The sequence below is a fragment of the Hyaena hyaena genome, unplaced genomic scaffold (genome assembly GCF_003009895.1).
Source record: "Hyaena hyaena isolate Hyena2069 unplaced genomic scaffold, ASM300989v1 scaffold_52, whole genome shotgun sequence".
Classification (NCBI taxonomy): Eukaryota; Metazoa; Chordata; class Mammalia; order Carnivora; family Hyaenidae; genus Hyaena; species Hyaena hyaena.
Window position 1 is genome coordinate 2,678,413 of NW_024080684.1, and position 22,009 is coordinate 2,700,421.

The following is a 22,009-nucleotide window of genomic DNA, read 5'->3' on the forward strand; positions in this document are numbered from 1 at the left end:
GACAGAGACAGAATGTGAGCAGCGGAGGGGCAGAGAGAAAGAAAAAGAGAAAGAGAGAGAGAGACAGAGACAGAGAATCTAAAGCAGGCTCCAGGCTCTGAGCTGTCATCACAGAGCCCGACGTGGGGCTTGAACTCATGAAGTACGAGATCATGACCTGAGCCAAAGTCAGATGCTTAACCGACTGAGCTGCCCAGGCACTCCCATAATTTGACTATTGTTGATAGTGCTGCTCTAAACATTGGGGTGCATGTATCCCTTTGAATCAGCATTTTTGTATCCTCCAGATAAATACCTAGTACTGTGATTGCTGAGTCATATGGTAGCTCTATTTTTAATTTTTTGAGGAACCTGCATACTGTTTTTCAGAGTAGTTGCAACAGTTTGCATTCCCACCAGCAGTGTAAAAGGGTTCTCCTTTCGTGACATCCTCACCAACATCTGTTGTTGCCTGAATTGTTAATTTTAGCCATTCTGACAGTGTGAGGTGGTATCTCATTGTGGTTTTGATTTGTATTTCCCTGATGATAAGTGATGTTGAGCATCCACTCATGTGTCTGTTAGCCATCTGGATGTCTTCTTTGGAAAAGTGTTTGTTCATGTCTTTTGCCCATTTCTTCAATGGATTATTTGTTTTTTGGGTGCTGAGTTGCATAAGTTCTTTATAGATTTTGGATACTAACCCTTTATCTAATATGTGATTTGCTAATATTCTCTCCCATTCTGTTGGTTGTCTTTTAGTTTTGTTGACTATTTTCTTTGCTGTGCAGAACCTTTTTATTTTGATGAGGTCCCAATAGTTCATTTTTGCTTTTGTTTCCCTTGCCTATGGAGACACTTCTAGTTAGAAATTGCTGTGGCCATGATCAAAGAGGTTGCTGCCTGTTTTCTCCCCTAGGATTCTGATGGTTTCCTGTCTTACATCGAGGTCTCTCATCCATTTTGAGTTTACTTTTGTGTATGGCGTAAGAAAGTGGCCCAGGTTCATTCTTCGGCATATCCCTGTCCAGTTTTCCCAGCACCATTTGCTGAGGAGACTGTGTAAATGGGCTTAGTGAATTATTATAAGGCAAATTATTATAAGTGAATTATCCAGTCAGGAAATTAAACTTTTCTAGATATTCCAGAAGCCCCCTCAACATTCCTCATCCCAGTCATAGTCCCTCTCCTCTCCATAATAAACATTATCCTCATTTTTATAAGCAATAACTACTTTGTATTTAAAAAATACTTTTTCACCCCACTGTCTATCCCTAGATACTGTAGTTTAGTCTCACTCAGTAAAAAAAATCTGATATATTTTAAGTCACTTTTAATGTACAGTTTTCTCCTCCATACTTGACATTTCCTTACAATTTATCTGTTGGAAAACACAGGGAATTTGACCTAGCTCAACTTTGCTGACTGCATATTTTTGGTGCAGTTCAGCATGTTCCTCAGTCCTTTGGGTATCCTGCCAACTGGCAGCTGGATCCAGAGAAGGCATCGGCCTCAGGGGTGATCTGGCAAGACTATCTGTCACTAGTGTCTGGCAGGGACACGAAGTCTGGTTATCGCTCTTCTGTGATCCTAGCAGCTTTCATGCTAATTGTCTATAACCATCCAACCGGGGCTTTAAAATGGTGGTAATATGATTATATCATTCATTTTCATTTATTAGTTGAAATAATTATAGAAAAACATGCCCCCTCATCTACTATCTGGTCACTCAGTAATACAGTTCATTCAGGAAAGGCAGGATTACATCTTTGAGTTTTTCCTTTTTATTGACCTATTTCCCCAGTAACACACTAGTTTCCTGTAATCCTCCAAAGGTGACCACTTTTTAAAATTATGAATTCATAGATTTTGAACAGATTTGGTGTGTTTTGGTTTACTGTAATTATTCTCAGTATTGAAGCTCAAATTGTCCTATCTTTGGCTAGTAGGAACCTGTTCCAGTTAGCCCCACATAGTTTAAGCTCTACAGGTAACAATTTATTTTACAGTCTCTACTATTAGGGTGCTGTTTTTCTAGTTATTTTGGTTGTCTCAAGCCTGGCCTCTAATAAATATTCAAGATGTGCTCTTAGGACCAATATTACCCAAGTTCCTGTACTTTGGTGACAATTTTCCTGTGTCTTTTACTAGATAATAGAAGGTTGACTTTCTCCGTATCAAATCCTTGACTCACATTCTTTTTTTCCCTGAGCTTTTTTTTTTTTTAATGTTTATTTATTTTGAGAGAGAGAGAGAGAGAGAGAGAGCGAGCGAGCAGGGGAAGGGCAGAGAGAGAGAGAGACAGAATCCAAAGTAGGCTCCAGGCTCTGAGCTGTCAGCACAGAGTCCAATGTGGGTTTTGAACTCATGACCCAAGAAATGATGACCTGAGCCAGAGTCAGGCACTTAATTGACTAAGCCACCCAGGCCCACCTTTCCTGAGTTTCTTAAACATGACCTCCATTATCTTTTGGTATAAAGCTTTGCTGTTGATTATTTAATTTTCTTTTCTTTTGAAGTCATATTGTTCCTTCTGTTTAAATGACTGGAAGATTTTTTCATTGACTTTATATGAGATTTAATCTTTTTTTTTTAATGCTTATTTGCTTATTTTTGAGAGACAGAGAGAGAACAAGCAGGGGAGGGGCAGAAAGAGAGGGAGACAGAGAATAAGCAGAATCTGTGCTATTAGCACAGAGCCTAACATGGGGCTTGCCCTCGCAAACCGTGAGATCATGACTTGAGCCAAAATCAAGAGTTGTACACTTAACCACTGAGCCACCCAGGCGCCCCTGAGATTTAAGCTTGATACTTTGTGGCGCTCAATTTTGTCACTGTTGTGAAGTTAACTTTCCTAATTCAGGAAAGCTTCACAGAGCTCCTTCTTCTTTTGCTTTTGTGGAGTATTCAGAAATTGGGCACTTGAGTTTGGGCATTTCCTGGTCCTGTTCCCTTGCCCAACTTTAGATTAGACCATTTCTTTCTTTTATCTCTGTTGCTCTGACCAGCTGTTGGCTTCATTCCTAGCAGCTTATCCAGGGTGAGGCTATTTGCTGGAAGGAAGCCCTGGTGGGTCAGGTCTAAGGGCCCCAGAAACCCAGAGCACCCCAGCACCTTCAGATCCTCCCCTTTAGACGCCTTGAAGGTTCACAGTTTTGCTCTCAAACCAACCCTCTGAAGACCTGTTGGCTATCCTGGGGCTCTCCCATTCTTAGGCACCTTGCTTCCTTTCTTCCCTCTTAAAGACAATGATGTCCTACAGGTTTGTGACTGGTGGCGGCTTGTTTTAGGGGATACCTTATTACCTAGTTTTATTGTAAATGTTGTCCAGGGGATTGGTTTTATTGTCTAGTTGCTCTCTTTTTATGTAACTAATTTAGAAATGGTAAGAAAATGACAAAGTCAAAAGATATTGAAAAACTCTAAAGCCACTTCTACCACGATCTCCCCCAAATCCTTCTGGGTTGATTTTTTTAAACTTTTAATTTTATTTGTGAGAGGGAGAGAGGGAGGGAGGGAAGGGCAGAGGGAGGGACACACAGAATCCAAAGCAAGCTCCAGGCTCTGAGCCGTCAGCCCACAGCCTGACGCAGTCCTCAAACCCATGAACTGCGAGATCATGATCTGAGCTGAAATCATACCCTTAACTGACTGAGCCACCTAGGCGCCCCCCTTCTGGCTTGCTTTTCAACAAGCACATAAGAACTCACATATCCAAACGAGGACTGTACTTCTAATTGTCGTTTCTGGAAAGCTAATGAAGGTGAGCCACTGGGAAAAACATTTTAAAACTAAACTTACACAGAGAAGTGGGCACGTGAATATTCAAAATTATACTTCCCTCCACTGTGCTGCTATTAAGTAGCACAGAGTTAATGATGGAAACTTATTTGGAAAATAAGAAGTAATTAGTCCTCAACTTGCCCCCCACCAACTAATACAAATGAATGCATAAGATATAAAAACATGTTGCTTGCATTATAAAAGTTACCCTGGGGTAAGTCTCTCCATGTGAGTCTCTACCAAAACCTTAAAAATTCCTGTGTAAGCTGGCATCAGATGATTTTTCACTCTTGAGTTCTATTTTGCCAACCAAAGTTGGGAGTATTTAAAATTTTCCTTCATTTTATTCCCTGATTGAGGACAAATACAGAAGTCATATAAAGCAAAATTTTACTCCTGTTTGTCTATCTCTATATAAATGCGTGTTTTTTATTCTACATATCACTGTTCATATTTTAAACTGTACATTTTTATTGTAAATGCTGATGGCTATGTATTATTGAACTTCAAAAACAAGGATATATGACTGAGAGTCTTTTCCTTCTCATTAATGTGAATTAAAAGGAACAACAAGTACAGGCTAAGGTACAGAAGAATCCAGAATTTAGAAATGTTAACCCTCATAACATTATAGTCAAGTAGATCCTTGAATACATTGCTTTACTACTTCAGCTCAAAAAACTCTTCCGACTAACACCAAAGGTCCACAAAGCAAAAAATAAAAAAGGACTATGAACAATGATGTCAAATCAGCCAGAGGCCAAAACATCCAACTTCTAATTACTTGGCCCTTTAGGCAAAATATCAAAAACAACTGCAAATAAACAAACAAAACCATATTTATTTAAAATATGCCCCAAATTTCTTTGGCTCATAACTCGGATGGCAATATCTATTCTTTAACAAATACTCTGAACATTACAGCTTTGACTGTTAACTACAAGGTTAAGTAACTTTTGGACCAGGTAAAACAAGGAAGTACAAAGAGGAAAACCAAGGTTCTATAAAGAAACAACGCAGCCATTTGGCACATGAGTAGAATAATTAAACATTATCCTTGGATTATGCACAAATGCAAAAATCACTGTTGAATGGCACAATCATTAGCAAGATTTACTTCTTAAACACCGAAGTCAATAATCCCAAATGGCACATGCATACTTCTAAGGAGTACATTTCATAATCGCAGGACTTATCTTAAAGACATTCCAATAGGTTTTTTTAATTGCAGAAACAACTTCTCAGGATTGATTTAAGTTGCACTGATTTCAACAAGTTCAAATTCAGATACTCTGAATTCCATGAATAGGAAGGAATCGGTAAGACAAGCTTGGAGCCTTTCCAGTTCTAATGGAAGAACGTGAAACTAAAAAGTTAGCATTAACAGAATCACACGGGGTCATGAGTAAGTAGGATAATAAGGCACCCAAAGGAAAATGGATGTTGTCCAAACTTCGACTTAATTGCTAATGACACACTCTAAATGCACTCAACTTACTGGGATCACAGGGTAAGGGGAGCAGGGACCGAGAAGCCACTTCAGGCTGCCGAGGTCATAGAAGTGGCAATGATGCCGCCCATTTTCCCGACTGGCAAACCTCCCACGTCTCATCTGAAGAAACAAGACTGCCAAAACCAAAAGACACTAACACAATGCATAGCTTTCCAAAGAATGAACCAGCATTTTCTTGTATTTGATTTTCACAGTCTTACAAATACACTGATGCCAGCAGGTGGAGGGGAGTGGACAGAACAACTAATTCTAGGTGTTTCCTTTTGTTCTTGTTTGTTTCTTGCTAGAAACATATAGTTTGTAAAGAAAAGATGTGATTCCACTTTTAACTTTAAAAGAAAACCTTCTCTGTTTTTTTTTTTTTTTTTGTTCTCAGTAGAAAATGGATTTTTCTGCATTTTCCAGAAACACTGAAATACAAAACTTTGGTTTATTTGCCCATATATTAAACAATATCGGCAAGAATATGCCTGAATCTGTTGCTTTAAAAGTAACATGCACTTGGTTAAAAAATGCAATACAAATGTGTTTTAAGTGTCATTAGTGTAATAAGCTGTTTCCCATAGCAGTATGTTTTTCCTGTCCTCCCCTCTTCTTACCAAAATCTCAGTGAAACCATCAGTGCAAACTAGTCCTGTCCAAACCTTACACATAGGCAGAGAATTCTGTAATGATTCTACTCCATCAATCTGAATACTGGGAGTAGCTGACATTGCTGACTTTTTTAGCAATAACATTTTGCAAACATCCCTTCTCTTCTCCCTGAGCAAACATGTCTCTCAAACCACCTGCCTATCCCTGCTCACCCTTCAGTTCCGATACCTGTATTTGACAAAGAGAAAGCACCCTCATTATTGCCTTTCCCCATAACTCTTTTTCTCTGCATACCACAGTCCCTGACCAGATGCACACAGCCTCTGCCTAGTTACTATTCTTTCCCTGTTCCTTGTTAGCACAGACTCTGTGTCCTTTGACATATAAACCCATTCCCCTACATCTTATTCCTAACAGGAACTGCACCCCATCTCTTCAGTGAATCCTGGTGTTCCTGGATAACAATGTCTCCTCCACCACCCTCTCTCCATGATGGGGCATATAACCTCTCCGCCACAAAGGCGGAGAATAAAGGAGGTTTACAGCTTTTTGCTCTTAGACTCAGTCTTCTCACCTACTAAAACCAATGCACCCATCCACTCCCCTTTGACAGCAGTTGGCCCGGCACAGCTATCACATGTCACTTCTGGAGACATACTGATGATCTTCTAAATGCCATCTCATCTCCAAACCTTTTATGTCCCATGTTAGCCACATCCTGGGATATGTCCTCACCTCAGACCTTATCATGACTCAAAACAATTCATGACTCAAAACATTATTTTGAGTCCAAATCTCTAACTTGGAAAAAAAAAAAAACAAAACCCACCCTGACCCTTGCTCCTACTTCTTTAATATGAATAGACCTGTTCTATTCATGATCTTGATCTTGATCCCTTCAACCCAATTTGAGATTTCTTCAATATGGGGACAGCCCAAAACAATGCCAATATCATTAATACCTCTGATTCATTCACTCCCTTGGCCTTTGACTACACCTACCATCTTTTTCAATTCTAAAGCTACTGAGCAATGATGGAATCAATTCAAATCCTTGCCAATTAGCCTCAGCTACAATCCCATTGCAAGACAGCAATCAATTTGCTCATCTCTTGTAGACTCATGCTTGCCCCCAGCAGCAATTCCAAACATTTTCCAGTCTCCTTAATATTTAACCCTATCCAGCTCTCTCTTACTGTCAGGAATTGTATAAACTCTTATAAATCATATGCAAAATGCATCATCCTCTCTAATTTAAATGACTATCTTTTGTGTGTCCTAACATAAAAAAGTGGTTTTAATTTGATTTAAATTTTGGTTATCTGCAACAGGAGCACAGCGACAATTTCTTCCAAAAGATATAATCAGGGTGATTTTCACTATGAAATTAAATGATCACAAACTGCTATTCTAATAAAAAAGAAATTTAAAATCTAAACATCTACAAAATGTCCTTATTTTTTTAAGTAAATAGTAATCCCTCAATTCACACATGTAGTACACAACAAGAAAAAATTTTAACTATTATTTTAATCTATAAACTTAATCATTTAAAAAAAAAGTCATCTTAAATTTCTCCACATGGAGGTCTTTTCTTTCATTATATTTTCACCATATCTCCAAGTCCCCAGCAAAACACCTATATACCAAAGTACCCAACAAATGTAACACTCCAGTAAGCATACAGAAACCGCTTCGCTAATGCGTCAAATTACGTATATTTTTCTAATGGACTAAAATCACTAAATCCAGGCCACCAACTTTGAATACATCACCTTTCCTATGACTTAGTTTTCTCTTTAAAATGAGAATGAATTAGATGATTTCCTAGATCTTTCCCAGCTTTAATATTCTATAATTAGTGTTTATAATGTAAGATTTAAGTTCACTTAGCTTTTATGAGCCAGATTTGAGTAGTAAGAAAAGTGTAAGATTCATTTCTGTCCTCAAGGAGTTAAAAACAGAGTTGAGGGGGCAAAAGCACTACACAGACAATAGTGCAAGATAACATAGTCCAGTTCTAACTGGTGACAGAGAAGCTACCTACTTCTGTGGTAGGAACCACAGAGTGATGTATCCCTGGGGGGATGCCAGAGGGAGGCAGGGTGAGATGTTTCTGTGAGGGGGTGGGATTCAGAGGGATGGAGAGACAGGAATTAAATAGAATCCATGTCATGTTGGCTGTTTTAGATGAATTCAGCCTGAGCCTAATCACAAACTTCTTATTTTTTAAAAAATGTTTTATTTATTTTTGAGAGAGATAGAGACAGCGTGAGCAGGGGAGGGTCAGAGAGAGAAGGAGTCACAGAATCTGAAGACAGGCTCAAGGCTCTGAGCTAGCTGTCAGCACAGAGCCCGATGTGGGGCTCGAATCCATGAACCGTGAGATCATGACCTGAGCCAAAGTCAGATGCTTAACCGACTGAGCCACCCAGGCGCCCCCTAATCACAAACTTCTTAAATGTTCAAAGTTGGGTTATAAAGTGATGGAGGCAAATACAAGTTTAAAAAAGACCTCTTCTAGAGAAAGAACTCTACTGCTGTATATAAATGGTTTACTATCAATTTCATAAAATGCCTTCATAAATTATGATGGAGAATTCATACACCACTAGTCTGCTTACATCTGAAGACACACATTGTCACAGTAAGCTGATTATGTTTGAAGAAATATTTCTGGAGCTTTGAGGGTTTAAAATATGATTCAGAAAACTTTTAATAACAGAAACATTTAGATACAGCGGAAGAAAGAATATGGAGAGGAAAGAAATGAAGTCAGTAATATGATCAGAGCATCATACCAAGTGGAGATGCGCTATGAGAAATACAAACACCAGGATCTGCATGGGAACGTCTGATCCATTTACACGCAAGCAGTGCTTATGATCGTTGTATTGAAAAATTCATACTTGAGGGGTGCTTGCATGGCTCAGTTGGTTAAACATCTGACTCTTGATTTTGGCTCAGGTCATGATCTCATGGTACGTGGGATAGAGCCCCGTGTCAGGCTCTGCACTGACAGCATGGAGCTTGCTTAGGATTCTGTCTCTCCCTCTCTCTGCCCCTCCCCTGCTTGTGCACTCTCTAAATAAATAAATAAACATTAAAAAAAGAGAGAAATTCATGTTTGAGTTCATTTTCTTATTTTTTTAAGTTTACTTATTTATTTTGAGAGAGAGAGAAAGCAAGAGAGACGTGAGATCATGACCTGAGCCAAAGTTGGATGCTTAACCAACTGAGCCACTCAGGTGTCCCATCAAATCAAGCAAAAATTAATACTATACGTCTCCCAAATTTCTTACAATGACCAGCAGGGTTCAGCACAATCTCAACTCCTACCACTCTCCCTTTCGTGGAGGGAGAAGTTCACTCTGACAAGAGTCACTTGTTCCATTCTGTTCCACTGTCATTCCTCCTTCTTTCTTTCCCACCTGCACTGATGTGTGCCCCGTGCAGTTGCAGGGGTCTCACACTCATAAGCTTCCTAAGTTTGGCTTAATGCTCTTCTGTTGCCATCTTGAAAGTTGTAAGACATTTTGAACAAGTGGTCCCCCATCTTCACTGTGTCCTGGGCACTTCAAATGACATAGCTGGTATGACCCCTTGTGGAAAATACTCCACTTTCTCCTGTGCCTCAATCATGTCAAACTCTTTTCCATTTCCAGACTTTGGTGTCTGCTGTTTCTTCTCTGAAATACCTTTCTACTAGTTCTTTACACAGTTGATTCTTTCTCATCCTCCAATCTCAACTCAAATAACTTCTCAGGCCAGCCTCCCCTGATTTCTTTATCTAAAGTGCCTCCTCTAATCTTCTGTCTCATTACCCAGTTATTTCTTTAAAGTCTGCTTACTATAATCTGTAATGATCTCATTTATTTGTTTCCTTGTTCCTTGTCACACATCCCCTCCTCCTAAATGGAAAGTAGCAGGAGAGACAGTAATCTTGTTTATCTTGGTAGTACACTGACGAATTAGAGTTGAGAGAAGTGTCTGACACAAGGTAAGTGCTCAATATTTATTTGTTGAGTGAATAAATATGTTAATCATAGTAATAAATGGTGCTTCATAAATTTTGGGGGGGGGATTTTTTTTCCTAGTTAAAGTTATTATGCACTATGGGTATTTCATCTATAATTCCATAGCATTTTCTAGAGACTTCCTCTCCATATATGGGGTACCTATTTGAGGTAAGATACCTAAGACTGTGAGATTTATATGTACATATTTTATAAGTATTGCTGCCTTTCTGTCAATTTATAATCTAAAAAAGTAACTCAATTCCCTAAACCAAAGAAAATGTATAGTCTATGAATAAATTTTGGTTTACTGTTTGGAAGGAAGCTAAAAAATAGCTGTTGACAGAAAATGAAGATAGCTGCAGAAAAAATAGTTTTAAATCAAAGGAACAAGACTCGGTATCCAATGTTAATAAAACTGGAATATTAACAAAATGTGATAATAATGTAAAGAAGTGTAAACATCTTTTGGAAATAAGCTGACACGAAGAATTTTGGCCATAAAAATACTCATATTCACTGACCTAGATCATTTACTTCCAGTGTTGTATTCTATGGAAATGTAATTTACACAATATATAGACAGGGCTATTTTCACAAAGATATTCATATGAGTGTTGTTTATAATATCAGAAAATTGAAAGTAAAGTATCCAAATACATTTGAGGGAGTGGTTAAATTTTAGTAATTCACTCAAAAAGTCTGTAACTAGGAAAAAAATCACACTGTGTGACAATAGGGGGTAACACTACTATATAACGTGTTCAGTGAAAACAGGATCATAATAACAAATATAAAAATAAATCTAATCTGAACAAAATCAAAGATTTGGTTTGATTTGATTTAGGAGCCAGATTTATGAATTTTTTGCTTTTCTATGTTTTCTACTTTTTTGCTAATACATTAAAGTACAAAAAAAAAATATGTATTGTAAGTGGGCTTCGTGCCCAGTGCAGAGCTTAACACGGGGCCTGAGTTCATGACCCTGAGATCAACACCTAAGGTGAAACCAAGAGTCTGACCCTTAATCCACTGAGCTACCCAGGTGCCCCTGAAAATCTATTTTAAATGTGTCTAAAAGAAACATGGCTTCTGAATATATAGTATCATTTTCAACGTCGGCCAGTATGAGCTCTTAAAAAAAGTTCCCTACCAAAATGTTAAGTTTAAAATCAAAACACAGATGTAAACAAAATGTAATAGAGCACTTTTTCTGAAAAATTATAATTATTTTGTGTTAATGAATTCAACATAGATGTATCTGTTTAAAGGAAAACAAAGCCACAAAAATTAGTTAAGTAATCTTGAAAGTGATTCTGTTTTCATAAGAAGTTAAGTCTAAATAAATGGAATAATTTTGACATTAGTTAATTCAAAAGCAGTATGTTGTTTAGAAAAGAAACAAAACAAGAAGCGGCTCAGTACTCACAGGTATACAATACTCCACCATTGGGTAATGTAGTTTGTGACCTTTTGCTGTTCGACCAGAAAAAAAGCAACTCTGGCAGACATCATAGTTAAAATGCTTGAGGCTTCTATACCTAGAGAGAAGAAAAGAAAACTCATTGGCTTGTATGTCTATTATTTAATCCAAATCAATCATTTGTGGTAAAGAAGTCCATTCATCCAAATCACCATGGAAATAAAAGGTAGATTGGCCAAAAATGTAGAATTTTCTTAGTATCTTAGCTCTACATTAAGGCCAGGAAAATCTTGAATTTCACAAGGGAAATTAACAAAACTATCTCCCAAGTGAAAAAAAAAAAAAGAACATTTGAACATTTTTCGAATTCAGGTCTCTAAAGCATGTTTTCATCTGTTTCAACACAATGAGAAGACAAATACCTGTGTCAGAAGATTTTCTATAATGTGTGAATGGGGATGCAAATGGCAGAGAATGAGAGTCATGTTTATTATCCGGACATATCCAATTTTTAAATGTCAATTATACCATCAATAAGAAATGAATCTCAAAATTCCCTGACAAAGCTTCCTTCTGTGAAGGTGAACAGCAGGGTTCATCAACTTCACATCAAATTTGGGAAGAAGTAACAAAGTAATCGGATGACTTCTCACTATTTAAACATTGCTTTCTGGGGGGTGTGTGGGTGGCTCAGTCGGTTGATCATCTTGATATCAGCTTTGGTCATGATCCCAGGGTCATGAGATCTAAGATTCTCTCTCTCTCTCAACCTCTGCCTCATTCCCCCACTTTCTCTCTCTCTCTCTCTCTCTCTCTAAAATAAGTTTTTTAAAAATGTTGCTTTTGGTTTACTAAGTTTCATTCCAAAGGCATTACAACATCACCAAATCCTATCAGAGCCATATATATATAACGAGTCATACAATTATTATGCATGAACATTTCCGGGATCTATATAAATAGAATTCAGAAAAAATCCCTGTTTCTGGAGCAAAGTGGTGTAATAATAATAATAATAATAATAATAATAATGTTTTATGTAGTGACTATAAGAAGGAATGACATTTTAAGATAGATGGATAAGCTAGGCATCCCATTTATTGATGACACAAATCCCCAGAGGGAATCAGTGGAAAGGGATGATGGACATACACTGAAGTCACAACAACAGGACAGAAAATAGTCTCCTGCCACCACCGGTGACAGATCATCTTACCTGAATCCAACAATTGGACATTCTTTACAGATGTTGCATTTGGCCTGATGTTTTGCAGTTTCAGCCGCTGCCACTCGATGTAAAACTGGTAACCAAACCATGGACTGTGGCTCCAGACGCATCCAATCAATAAACTCTTTCACACTTATCTCCGGCTTGTTGTTATTCTGGTAAAGAAACAAATATATGAAAAGTGAAGAAAACTTCTTCATTTAAATTGCAGCTGGTGTTGTATTATGATCTTCTGACAGTCTATATGAAGTGAAAGAAAAGTTACAGAACTCTTTCCAGGTCACTTAAATTACAAAACATACAACTTCGGCTCAGGTCATGATCTCGTGTTTCACAAATTCGAGCCAGGTGTCAGGCTCTGTGCTGACAGCTCGGAGCCTGGAGCCCGCTTCAGATTCTGTGTTTCCATTTCTCTCTGCCCCTCCCCCCTTCAAAAATAAATTAAAAAAAAAAACAGTTAAGAAAACAGCAAAATAGCAGAAATTTTTATATAGGAAGGAGAAAAAATCTCAATATCTTAATAGACTCAGATTAAAAACAAACCCAAATCACACAATTCTACATACTATCTTCACATAAATATTTTAATCCCATAAAACTCATTCATTTAAGACAGTAAAATTTTGAAAAAATAAGGACTCACTGGTAACTTCCCAAATCTGAGGGTCATTATAAATGCTAAATAAAAACTGCTATTTCTGTATCCTGCTCCACTTGTTACAATATCACACTGGGAATATATTACTATTGCTGGGAGCTGCACCAGCCTCACTAGATGACAGTCACAGTGAGGAAATGGCAGTGTTTGCACAGCTCCTGCCATGAGAAGCGAAACTGGTATCTCCTTCTGCCACTATTGGCTCATGTTGGAAACGAGCCTGCTGGTATTGACCAGGCCTCACAATATTCCAGATCAGACCGATATTCCCCACATAGATACCTCATAAGGAAAAGCATATTCCTGCCTCCTCAAAAGAGATTTTAGATGAAAGCACCGTGGATGATTGTCAAAAGGCTCTTCCTATGGGCCTTGTAGATCCAAGACTTAGATAATAAAGGGGGCTAAGAACACAAGAGTTACAATTGAGCCTGGCCCTGAGACAAAAAGCCTAACTTAGAGTTTAGGGACAGATATGGGCAGAACTTAAGTTAATACTTATACCTTTTCTAACTGGTGATGTATGGCAGTCTCTTCCCTAAGGCCTACTTTCCACAAACACCCTCCCTTACACTAGTGGCTGGGATGAGGATAGATAAGAGTAGCTAAAACATAAACCCAAAATCAAAGGCCGACACATTTAGGGCCTCCATGGTGTCAACACATTCAGCATCAAGTCAAAAAAGTTTCCACAAACAACTTATTAACCAGCTTAAAAACATTCATCCTCTTGTGAGGCAGACAAAATGACTCCTAGCCTATCTATATACAACTTAACCTATGTCCTCATCCTAGCGTTAATAACTTAGAACAAATATGTAGGTCATCCTGTTTTCCACTAAGAACATCCTGTTATTTCCTTAGATGTAAGATTTACTCAGCCTCACTATGATGGGGGTAATTCTGCAAGAATACTTCTGAAAAACCTGTTTTTGTACACTTTTCAAAGCATCTTGTCACAAAGAGTTTTCCATTGTAAAAATTCCTTTTTCTGATGTCATGTTATCGTTTGACCTATAAAGACACCAAAACCGACAGTGCAGAGATGCCTGCCTGGGGATCAGAAAGATTCTTATGGCTCTCTCACTCTTTCTTGCTGACAGTGTCCATCCTTCAGGACCCCTGGACCAGCTGGAGTGGGCCTCCAGCAACTATGAATATAGTTGGCAGGATTTCTAAATTTATTATGATTAATTGTATTAAATATCTTGGTCTCTTGACAATTACTAATTTCTATATATGCAAAGTTAAATTTGCACCAACATATTTCTTGTGCCTTTGTCAAGGTCACCTTATGAACCAGTACATGGGAGAATCATATTTAGAATTTTCATTTGGTATTTTTTGTATCTCTAAAACAAGCAAAAGGGCCATTATAAAATGTAATAACCCATAACATCAGTTCTCCTTAAAGAGATGGTGTGAGCAATTTTTTTTTTCTAAGCAATAATAAATCACTGGATACATTTTGGTAAAATATCTGTAGCCTTTTCCTTTATACATACTTATAACATCAGTAGCAATGTTTCTAGAATGCTTTTATATACAGCAAGCATGAAAAGAATTTTGAGATTTGTATGGAAGAAAAAACACTTATCAATTAATTCTATAACTCAGTATGTAATTATACTTTCATGAGCATCATAAGAAGACAGAGGAGATTCAGGTAAATACAGTAAGTACCCACACAACCTCACCTGAAGGGCTCAGAAAAGGTTGTCGGAGAATGTGAGATTTTTTTTTTATAGTTTATTGTCAAGTTGGTTTACATATAACACCCAGTGCTCATCCCAACAAGTGCCTTCCTCCATGTCCATCACCCCCCTCAGAGAATGTGAGATTTAAGCAAACAACCAAAGAAAGAATAAGGATCAGCCATGAGAATGGAGTTTGTAGGCAAGGGGAAAGGAGAATATTCTAAACAGAGGGGCCATGACCGCAGATGCTCGGGCAGGAATGAGGGATGTAAAACTGTGCGTGGGAAGCGGACAGCAAGAAGATGGGTGGTAAAAGGTGAGGGCCAGGGCAAAGTCAGGGCCAAATCACAGCACTCTAATAGCACATTTTATTTTATTTTATTTTTTTAATGTTTTTATTTATTTCTAGGAGAGAGAAAGAGACAGCGTGAGCAGGGGAGGGTCAGAGAGAGAGGGAGTCACAGACTGAAACAGGCTCCAGGCTCTGAGCTGGTAGTCAGCACAGAGCCCGACGCGGGGCTTGAACCCACGAACCGCAAGATCATGACTTAAGCGAAAGTCGGACGCTTAACCGACTAAGCCACCCAGGCGCCCCTNACAGGCTCCAGGCTCCGAGCTGGCAGTCAGCACAGAGCCCGACGCGGGGCTCGAACCCACGAACCGCGAGATCATGACCCAAGTGAAAGTCGGACGCTTAACCGACTAAGCCACCCAGGCGCCCCTCTAATAGCACATTTTAAAGATTTTGGGTTTTATCCATTGACAAATAATAAATCTTGAGGAGGTTACTGTTCCTTGAATCAAATGTGCTTGAAGAAATAAAACACATGCTTACAGGGATGGTACCCAATACCCTCTACCGTGTGCTTCCAGCCCGAGTTTCCTGTATCAATTCTCAGAACATCCTCAGTACCATTCCTGACATATCCTACTTTCCAGCGCCCCCCCGTGCTCACCTGTTGGAAGCAGCTGCGAACACTGGGTTCGATATTACTGCCCCCGAAAGCCGCGACTTCGCCCAGCTGACGAGGGATCTGGATGGCGTCATGAAGTAATAGGCCAAGCTGCCTCTGGTCACACATTTCTGTTGGCCCCGCCACTTCCTTAAAGAGATCTGTGATGAGGAAAGCCAAGAGGTTAACTTCCATCCACCCATACTGTTCTTTTATGTAAACAATATCTTTGGTTTTGTCATTTGAATGATGTAGATTAAAAAAAAAAATCACGTGGAGATGAATCACCTTAGTTATCTATGGAGAAATTTCAGGTAAAAATGATCCACTTTCATATAGATATGAATACTTTTTAAAAAAATTTTTATTTATTTTTGAGAGAGAGAGACAAAGAGAGACAGAACATGAATGCGGGAGGGACAGAGAGAGAGGGATGGAGGGAGACACAGAATCTGAAACAGGCTCCAGGCTCTGAGCTGTCAGCACAGAGCCCGACGTGGGGCTTGAACCCACAAACCGTGAGATCATGACCCGAGCCGAAGTCAGACGCTTAACCGACTGAGCCACCCAGGTGCCCCTAGAAACGAATACTTTTTTTGGAAAGGAATTTCCAATTTCTGAAAATTCAAAACTCATGTCTGTTCTCATTAAAATGTCTTCCCTCAAAATCCACAAAAATTCAAATTGCTTTTCATGTGAAGTTTTCCATGAAGAGAAAGAAGGGGAATAAATATTTATTTGATCCTAAAAGCCATTTTCAAACAATACCTGGGTAAATGAATATCAGACCAAAATGTATCATTTTTTTTTAATGGGAAAAATGCCAAATCTAATTTAATGCCAAATCTAACACTGTCAACAGTGAACCAAGCTCAGTGATACTGACATAGTAATTATACTGAAATGTCACTTTAACTATAAGCATATACAGAGAAAGTAAATCAAGTAAAATAAATTTAATTTTTATTATCATTTGTTCACTTAGATTTTGTTAGAGTTCTACTTATTTTTCTTTCACTCTAACTTTTAAAAAAATCTGAGTATAGTTGACACACATTGCATTAGTTGCAGGTGTACAATATAGCGATTCAACATGTCTATATATTACGCTACACTCACAATTGTAGCTGCCATCTGTCACCATACAATGTTGTTACAATGCCATTGACTATATTCCTTATGGTGTACCTTTTATTACTGGATTCACTCATTCCATACGCCTATACCTCCCACTCCCCTTCACTCATTTTGTCCAAGCCTCCACCCTCCCCTTCCCTTTGTTAGAAATAAGACTATCAGGGTGCCTGGTGGCTCAGTCTGTTAACTGTCCAACTTCAGCTCAGGTTGTGATCTCGTGGTTCGTGAGTTTGAGCCCCGCATTATGCTCTGTGTTGACAGCACAGAGCCTGGAACCTGCTTTACATTCTGTGTCTCCCTCTCTCTATCCCTCCCCGGCTCATGCTCTGTCTTTCTCTATCTTTATCTCAAAAAGAAATAAACATTCAAAAAAATAAGACTATCACATCCAGAAAATATTTATGCAGGATTCTTATGATTCCCATTTTTAACTCATTCATAGTAAGAGACCTCCTAACTAATAATGTTCTACACAGACAAGTACACATTTCAGTGACATCAACCATGCCTAACTTTCTTCTTTCGAGGAAGACAGTTGAACTACTATGCTACTATTAAGGTAAAACTACACATAAAACATAAACCATAAGCTTCCTTCACATTTTGACATACTTGTGAATTCCGATATAAGTGCACATTTTAATATTATAGTCAGAAACAAAAAGGAGTAGTATCAATGAGGGGACAGGCCACAATCTAAAGCCCAGGTTCCAACAAATCAGCACAGAAGAGACGCAAAAGGTCATTCTAAGAGATCTTTGTAAATGTGGTTCTGTAAAGCAAGAAAGCCACTCAGCTATGAGCAAGGTCAGGCTGTTGTTAGAACCTAATCAAGAGATATTCTCAAGAAGGCACGGGGAGAGAGAGGGGTGTCACCAGGGCGAAGACACTGACATTAGCCATTGCAAAATCAATGTGCAGATGGATACCACTTGACTCAGAATGGCACCTCTGCCACTGAGTTTGGAGAGCAAATTGTCTTCAATATTCATCTAACAAAGGAAATCATAATGAGGAAGTGTTCCGATGTCACTGGGGAAATCAAGACTGGAATCAGAGTTGCTAAGGACTTCAAATTAAAAAACAAAACAAAACCCCAGAACACTTCCAAAGTCTCAGTACAGCAGGAAAGATTTAAAGACTTCAACCCAAGAGATGTCTTATTTAATTAAGTCCTAAAATGGCATACTTCGTGGATTAAGATAAATATCAGAAATTGTCATTGCAGGTCTTCTGCTACCCTGGTCATAATCTGAAAATTTAATATTGAATAATACAGAGTATTGCATTTGCCAACATTTGTAGAAAGTGTGTCCACTGTATTAGGAATGTCTGAGTTCTGGTATGCTAACATACTGCAGCCGAAAGATTATACATTTCAGAAATAAGTTAGAAGGTAGGTGCTCAGATTTAAAAAAATCACATATTATGTTGTGTAGAATTTGATTTTTGCTCTGTATTTATAGTCACTCTGTTGCAACTCTTTCTTTTGGTCTAAGGTTACTCTCTAATAATCAACTTGAAAATGAAGTAGGGCCCTTGATGTAGGAAAACAGATCATGCTTACATATGAAGATTCATGATAAACTTTGATGTTGAATTTGTATTTGTTTCAGACTGAGGTGAGAACCATGATGTAACTGTTAGTTTTAAGAAACCCTAAATTCTTTTAGGAGCACATGAATACCCCAAACTATAGAAGACGCAAAGTCCTTTCCTAATACTGGTACAGTGATGCCTTCCTTAACATTTTCCTTTCCCGCTCCTTGTAGAAATAACCTTTCTGGCTTTGAAAATGATTATTTTTGACAATTATGATGCTGAAGACAATTTAAATCCTGGATAAGATGCCACCAAACAAAAACCTTCTGCAAAGCATTTTTTCTGCATAGTTTACTAGGGTCTGACTCCATCAAGGTACCTCACCTCCTGATCTTACAATCAGCTTTTTGTTTTCTATAAATCCCACATCTCTTTTCACTGACATTTTTGTCAAACTGTTCTAAGAAAAACAAGCCATCATGATCTAGAGCTGAAATTCGCAGTCAAATCACCTCACAGACATCCCAGAAAATAGAAGTTTTGAAAAATGTATGTGCACAGAAGATGCAAAACTTAAGTAAGTTTACAGGACTGGTGATCCAACATCTCCACATTTGTGAAATATCCCTACCCCTCTCCCCAAAATGTATGGATATATTCTGTGAAGAACCATCTGAAAATACCCACAGCAGGATCAAGTCACCCACATTTTATGGAAGAAATTAAATCAGAAAAACTTAAGAGTATGGAGACACAACAGCAATTGCTACCATTTATTCAACAACTGTGATTTCTAGGTACTTTTCACATATTATCTCTAATTCCTTTTAGAGCCGGAATTGTTAGCTTCATTCTTTAGTTGAAGCAAGTCCATTAAATTTGAGCTTCTTGAAATGTGAAATGGGAGTAATATTGCCTCTTAGTTGGCAGTCTTCTGTGGGTTCGTGTAACCATCCCAAAGTTACGGAGCCACTAAGTGGCAAAGCTGAGATGTGAAGACCAGTCTCTCTGGCTCCCGAGTCCATCCCTCTCAAAATGTCAAGATGCCCGCCCTTCATTAACGGACAGCTAAAAGTACACCACTTACTTATTTGGTGACTTAAAAAATAACAGAACAAAATAAAAATATTTTATCACTTTTTATTTTCTCATACTATAAAATATAATTATTTGTCAATGTCTCTAATAGTACTAGGCCATCGAGATTTTTTTTTGGCATTAGAGGTACACAAAATTCTAGTATAAATATAGTATAAAGGTTCTAGTCCATCTTAATTTCTTTTCAAGCACTGGAAATACAGAGACGTAGAGAAAACTTGGGCTTTGGAGTCAGAAAAAGCTACAATCTAACTCTGGCCCCATAACAGTCTCTGCAGCCACTGACTGAATTTTCAACCCATGTCAGTAGTCATTTTTTTCAGCTGGAAAACGTCCCAGTGCTTACATTCTGAGGTGATTATTCTAAGAATTAAATAAGATGTATTTGCAGTTGGTTCTCACTCCACTGAGGCACCTCACCTCATTCCACACAAATCCGTATCACTTCTCAACTGACACCCTTTATCTAGCCTGGTACATGGATAGTAAGAGTTAAAAAGAATGGAAACTCTTATTATACACAAACCATATAAAGTAAACCGCCAATCGATTGTGATTACCATTATTATTACAAAAAACACTATCGTATAGGGAAGGTGTTACATACATCTGTATTTTTCTTCTAAGAGACCTTTGGAGAGAGACATCAGTCCAATCTTCAGACTCTGCACTCTTATTTTTCCAGTTCGACCCCTGTAATTATACAAATCTCAATGTGTTAGATGCATTTAAAGCTATAAACAGTAGGCTAATTATTTCTGAATATCTATTTTTTGAGGGTAAGCTATTAAAAAAACAATTGCATCTGAGAGATGCAACTTTTCTATTCACTTTTAATAAACAGTTTTAAACCCATACCATAATTTCATGACATATTTTAACAATATGTTTGACCTAGTCTGAAAGAATATGTAGCCTGAAGTCACTTTACATGTAACATATGAACTAGGAAGAACAAATGAAGCTAAAATGAAAATGATAATTATAAAGCTGAAAAAATATTTTTAGAAATACTATGAATTAGGGGTACTTGGGTGACTCAGTTGGTTAAGCGGCCGACTCTGGCTCAGGTCATGATCTCACAGTCTGTGGGTTCGAGCCCCATGTCGGGCCCTGTGCTGACAGCTCAGAGCCTGGAGCCTGCTCCAGGTTCTGTATCTTCCTCCTTCCCTGACCCTCCCCTACTCCTCCTCTCTCTCTCTCTCTCAAAATTAAATAAACATTAAAACATTTTTTTATGAAAAAAGAAATACTATGAATTAGAATATATCCGCTAATAATTATAAATGCAAAATTTAAAATAGCTAAAGGGGCACCTGGGTGGCTTAGCTGATTAAGTGTCTGACTCTTGATCTCCGCTCAGGTCATGATCTCATGGTCATGAGATGGAGCCCCGTATTAAGCTCCATGCTGGGCATAGAGCCTGCTTGAGATTCTCTCTCCCTCTCCCTGTGCCCTTCCCCTGCTCACTCACGCTCACTCACGCTCACTCTCTCTCTCTCAAAGAAATAAAAAAATAAAAATAAAATAGATAGCTATGCATGTGGCTCAATAAGGCAAGAAAAGTATGATGATATATCTAAAAACAAATGTAAGAAAACTGGAAAATTATACTGAGGGCTGTTACCTTGGTAAATACTTAAAAACTTACTGTCTTCATAGATTTTTGTCTCTGCCAATTCAGTTTTTTTTAAATTACCATTGCAATTAAATAGTCAGTGATCCTACATAGACAGGTGTGAAACCTCTATTTGGGGAAGTATTAAATCATAATTAAATACAAAATATACTAATTAATCAACACCAGGAAATAGCTTTGTACTATGCCAATGAGAGACCATAAGGTGTCTAGAAGAAAAGTTTTATCTTTAAAAACATAGAGTTGTCTTTATTCTGTCTCATATCAAAGAATTTCCAAGCTGTCTATCAAATCTCCCAACGTACTAGAGCCTGGGGATGGGGAAACAGAAGTGCAGAAGCTACAAAAATTTGTAACATGATCCTTGCTATGGAATAACACACAATCCAGAAGAAAAAAAACCCTTTATTGTTATCTTTATTATTCCATATTCAGGATCTGTTTTCAGTTTAGGTTTTTAACATCAATTTTCTCAAGACACGTTTTCAATACAGAAGTACAGTATACTTAAAACCTAAATGTCTATGTAACTTTATCATTACATAAAATTTAGTAATTCATCCTATCTCAAAAACATATAAACATTTGTGTCATGTAATTTTAATTTTAGGTGCTATTACTATGAAACTGTGTTTAAATCCTATTCTTATTGATAGTCCTGCTATGAATACTAATTGATATCTTCTATTCTCAAATTATAAATACTCAGGTAATTGATGTCTTCTAGTCTCAAATTATAAATACTCAGG

The 22,009-nt window shown here is 37.9% G+C and overlaps 1 protein-coding gene across 5 annotated transcripts in view; it reads right to left on the reverse strand.

Moving 5' to 3' along the window:
* Positions 1-22,009, reverse strand: part of UTRN (utrophin) — a 576,845-nt gene that overhangs the window by 37,176 nt on the left and 517,660 nt on the right. For all 5 annotated transcript variants that reach the window (XM_039230877.1, XM_039230878.1, XM_039230879.1 and 2 more), the window contains 4 exons: positions 20,229-20,314; positions 15,848-16,005; positions 12,525-12,691; positions 11,315-11,426 (listed from right to left, as the gene is read on the reverse strand). In XM_039230877.1, coding sequence (XP_039086808.1) covers positions 11,315-11,426; positions 12,525-12,691; positions 15,848-16,005; positions 20,229-20,314 — 523 coding nt within the window. The remainder of the gene's footprint in view (positions 1-11,314; positions 11,427-12,524; positions 12,692-15,847; positions 16,006-20,228; positions 20,315-22,009) is intronic.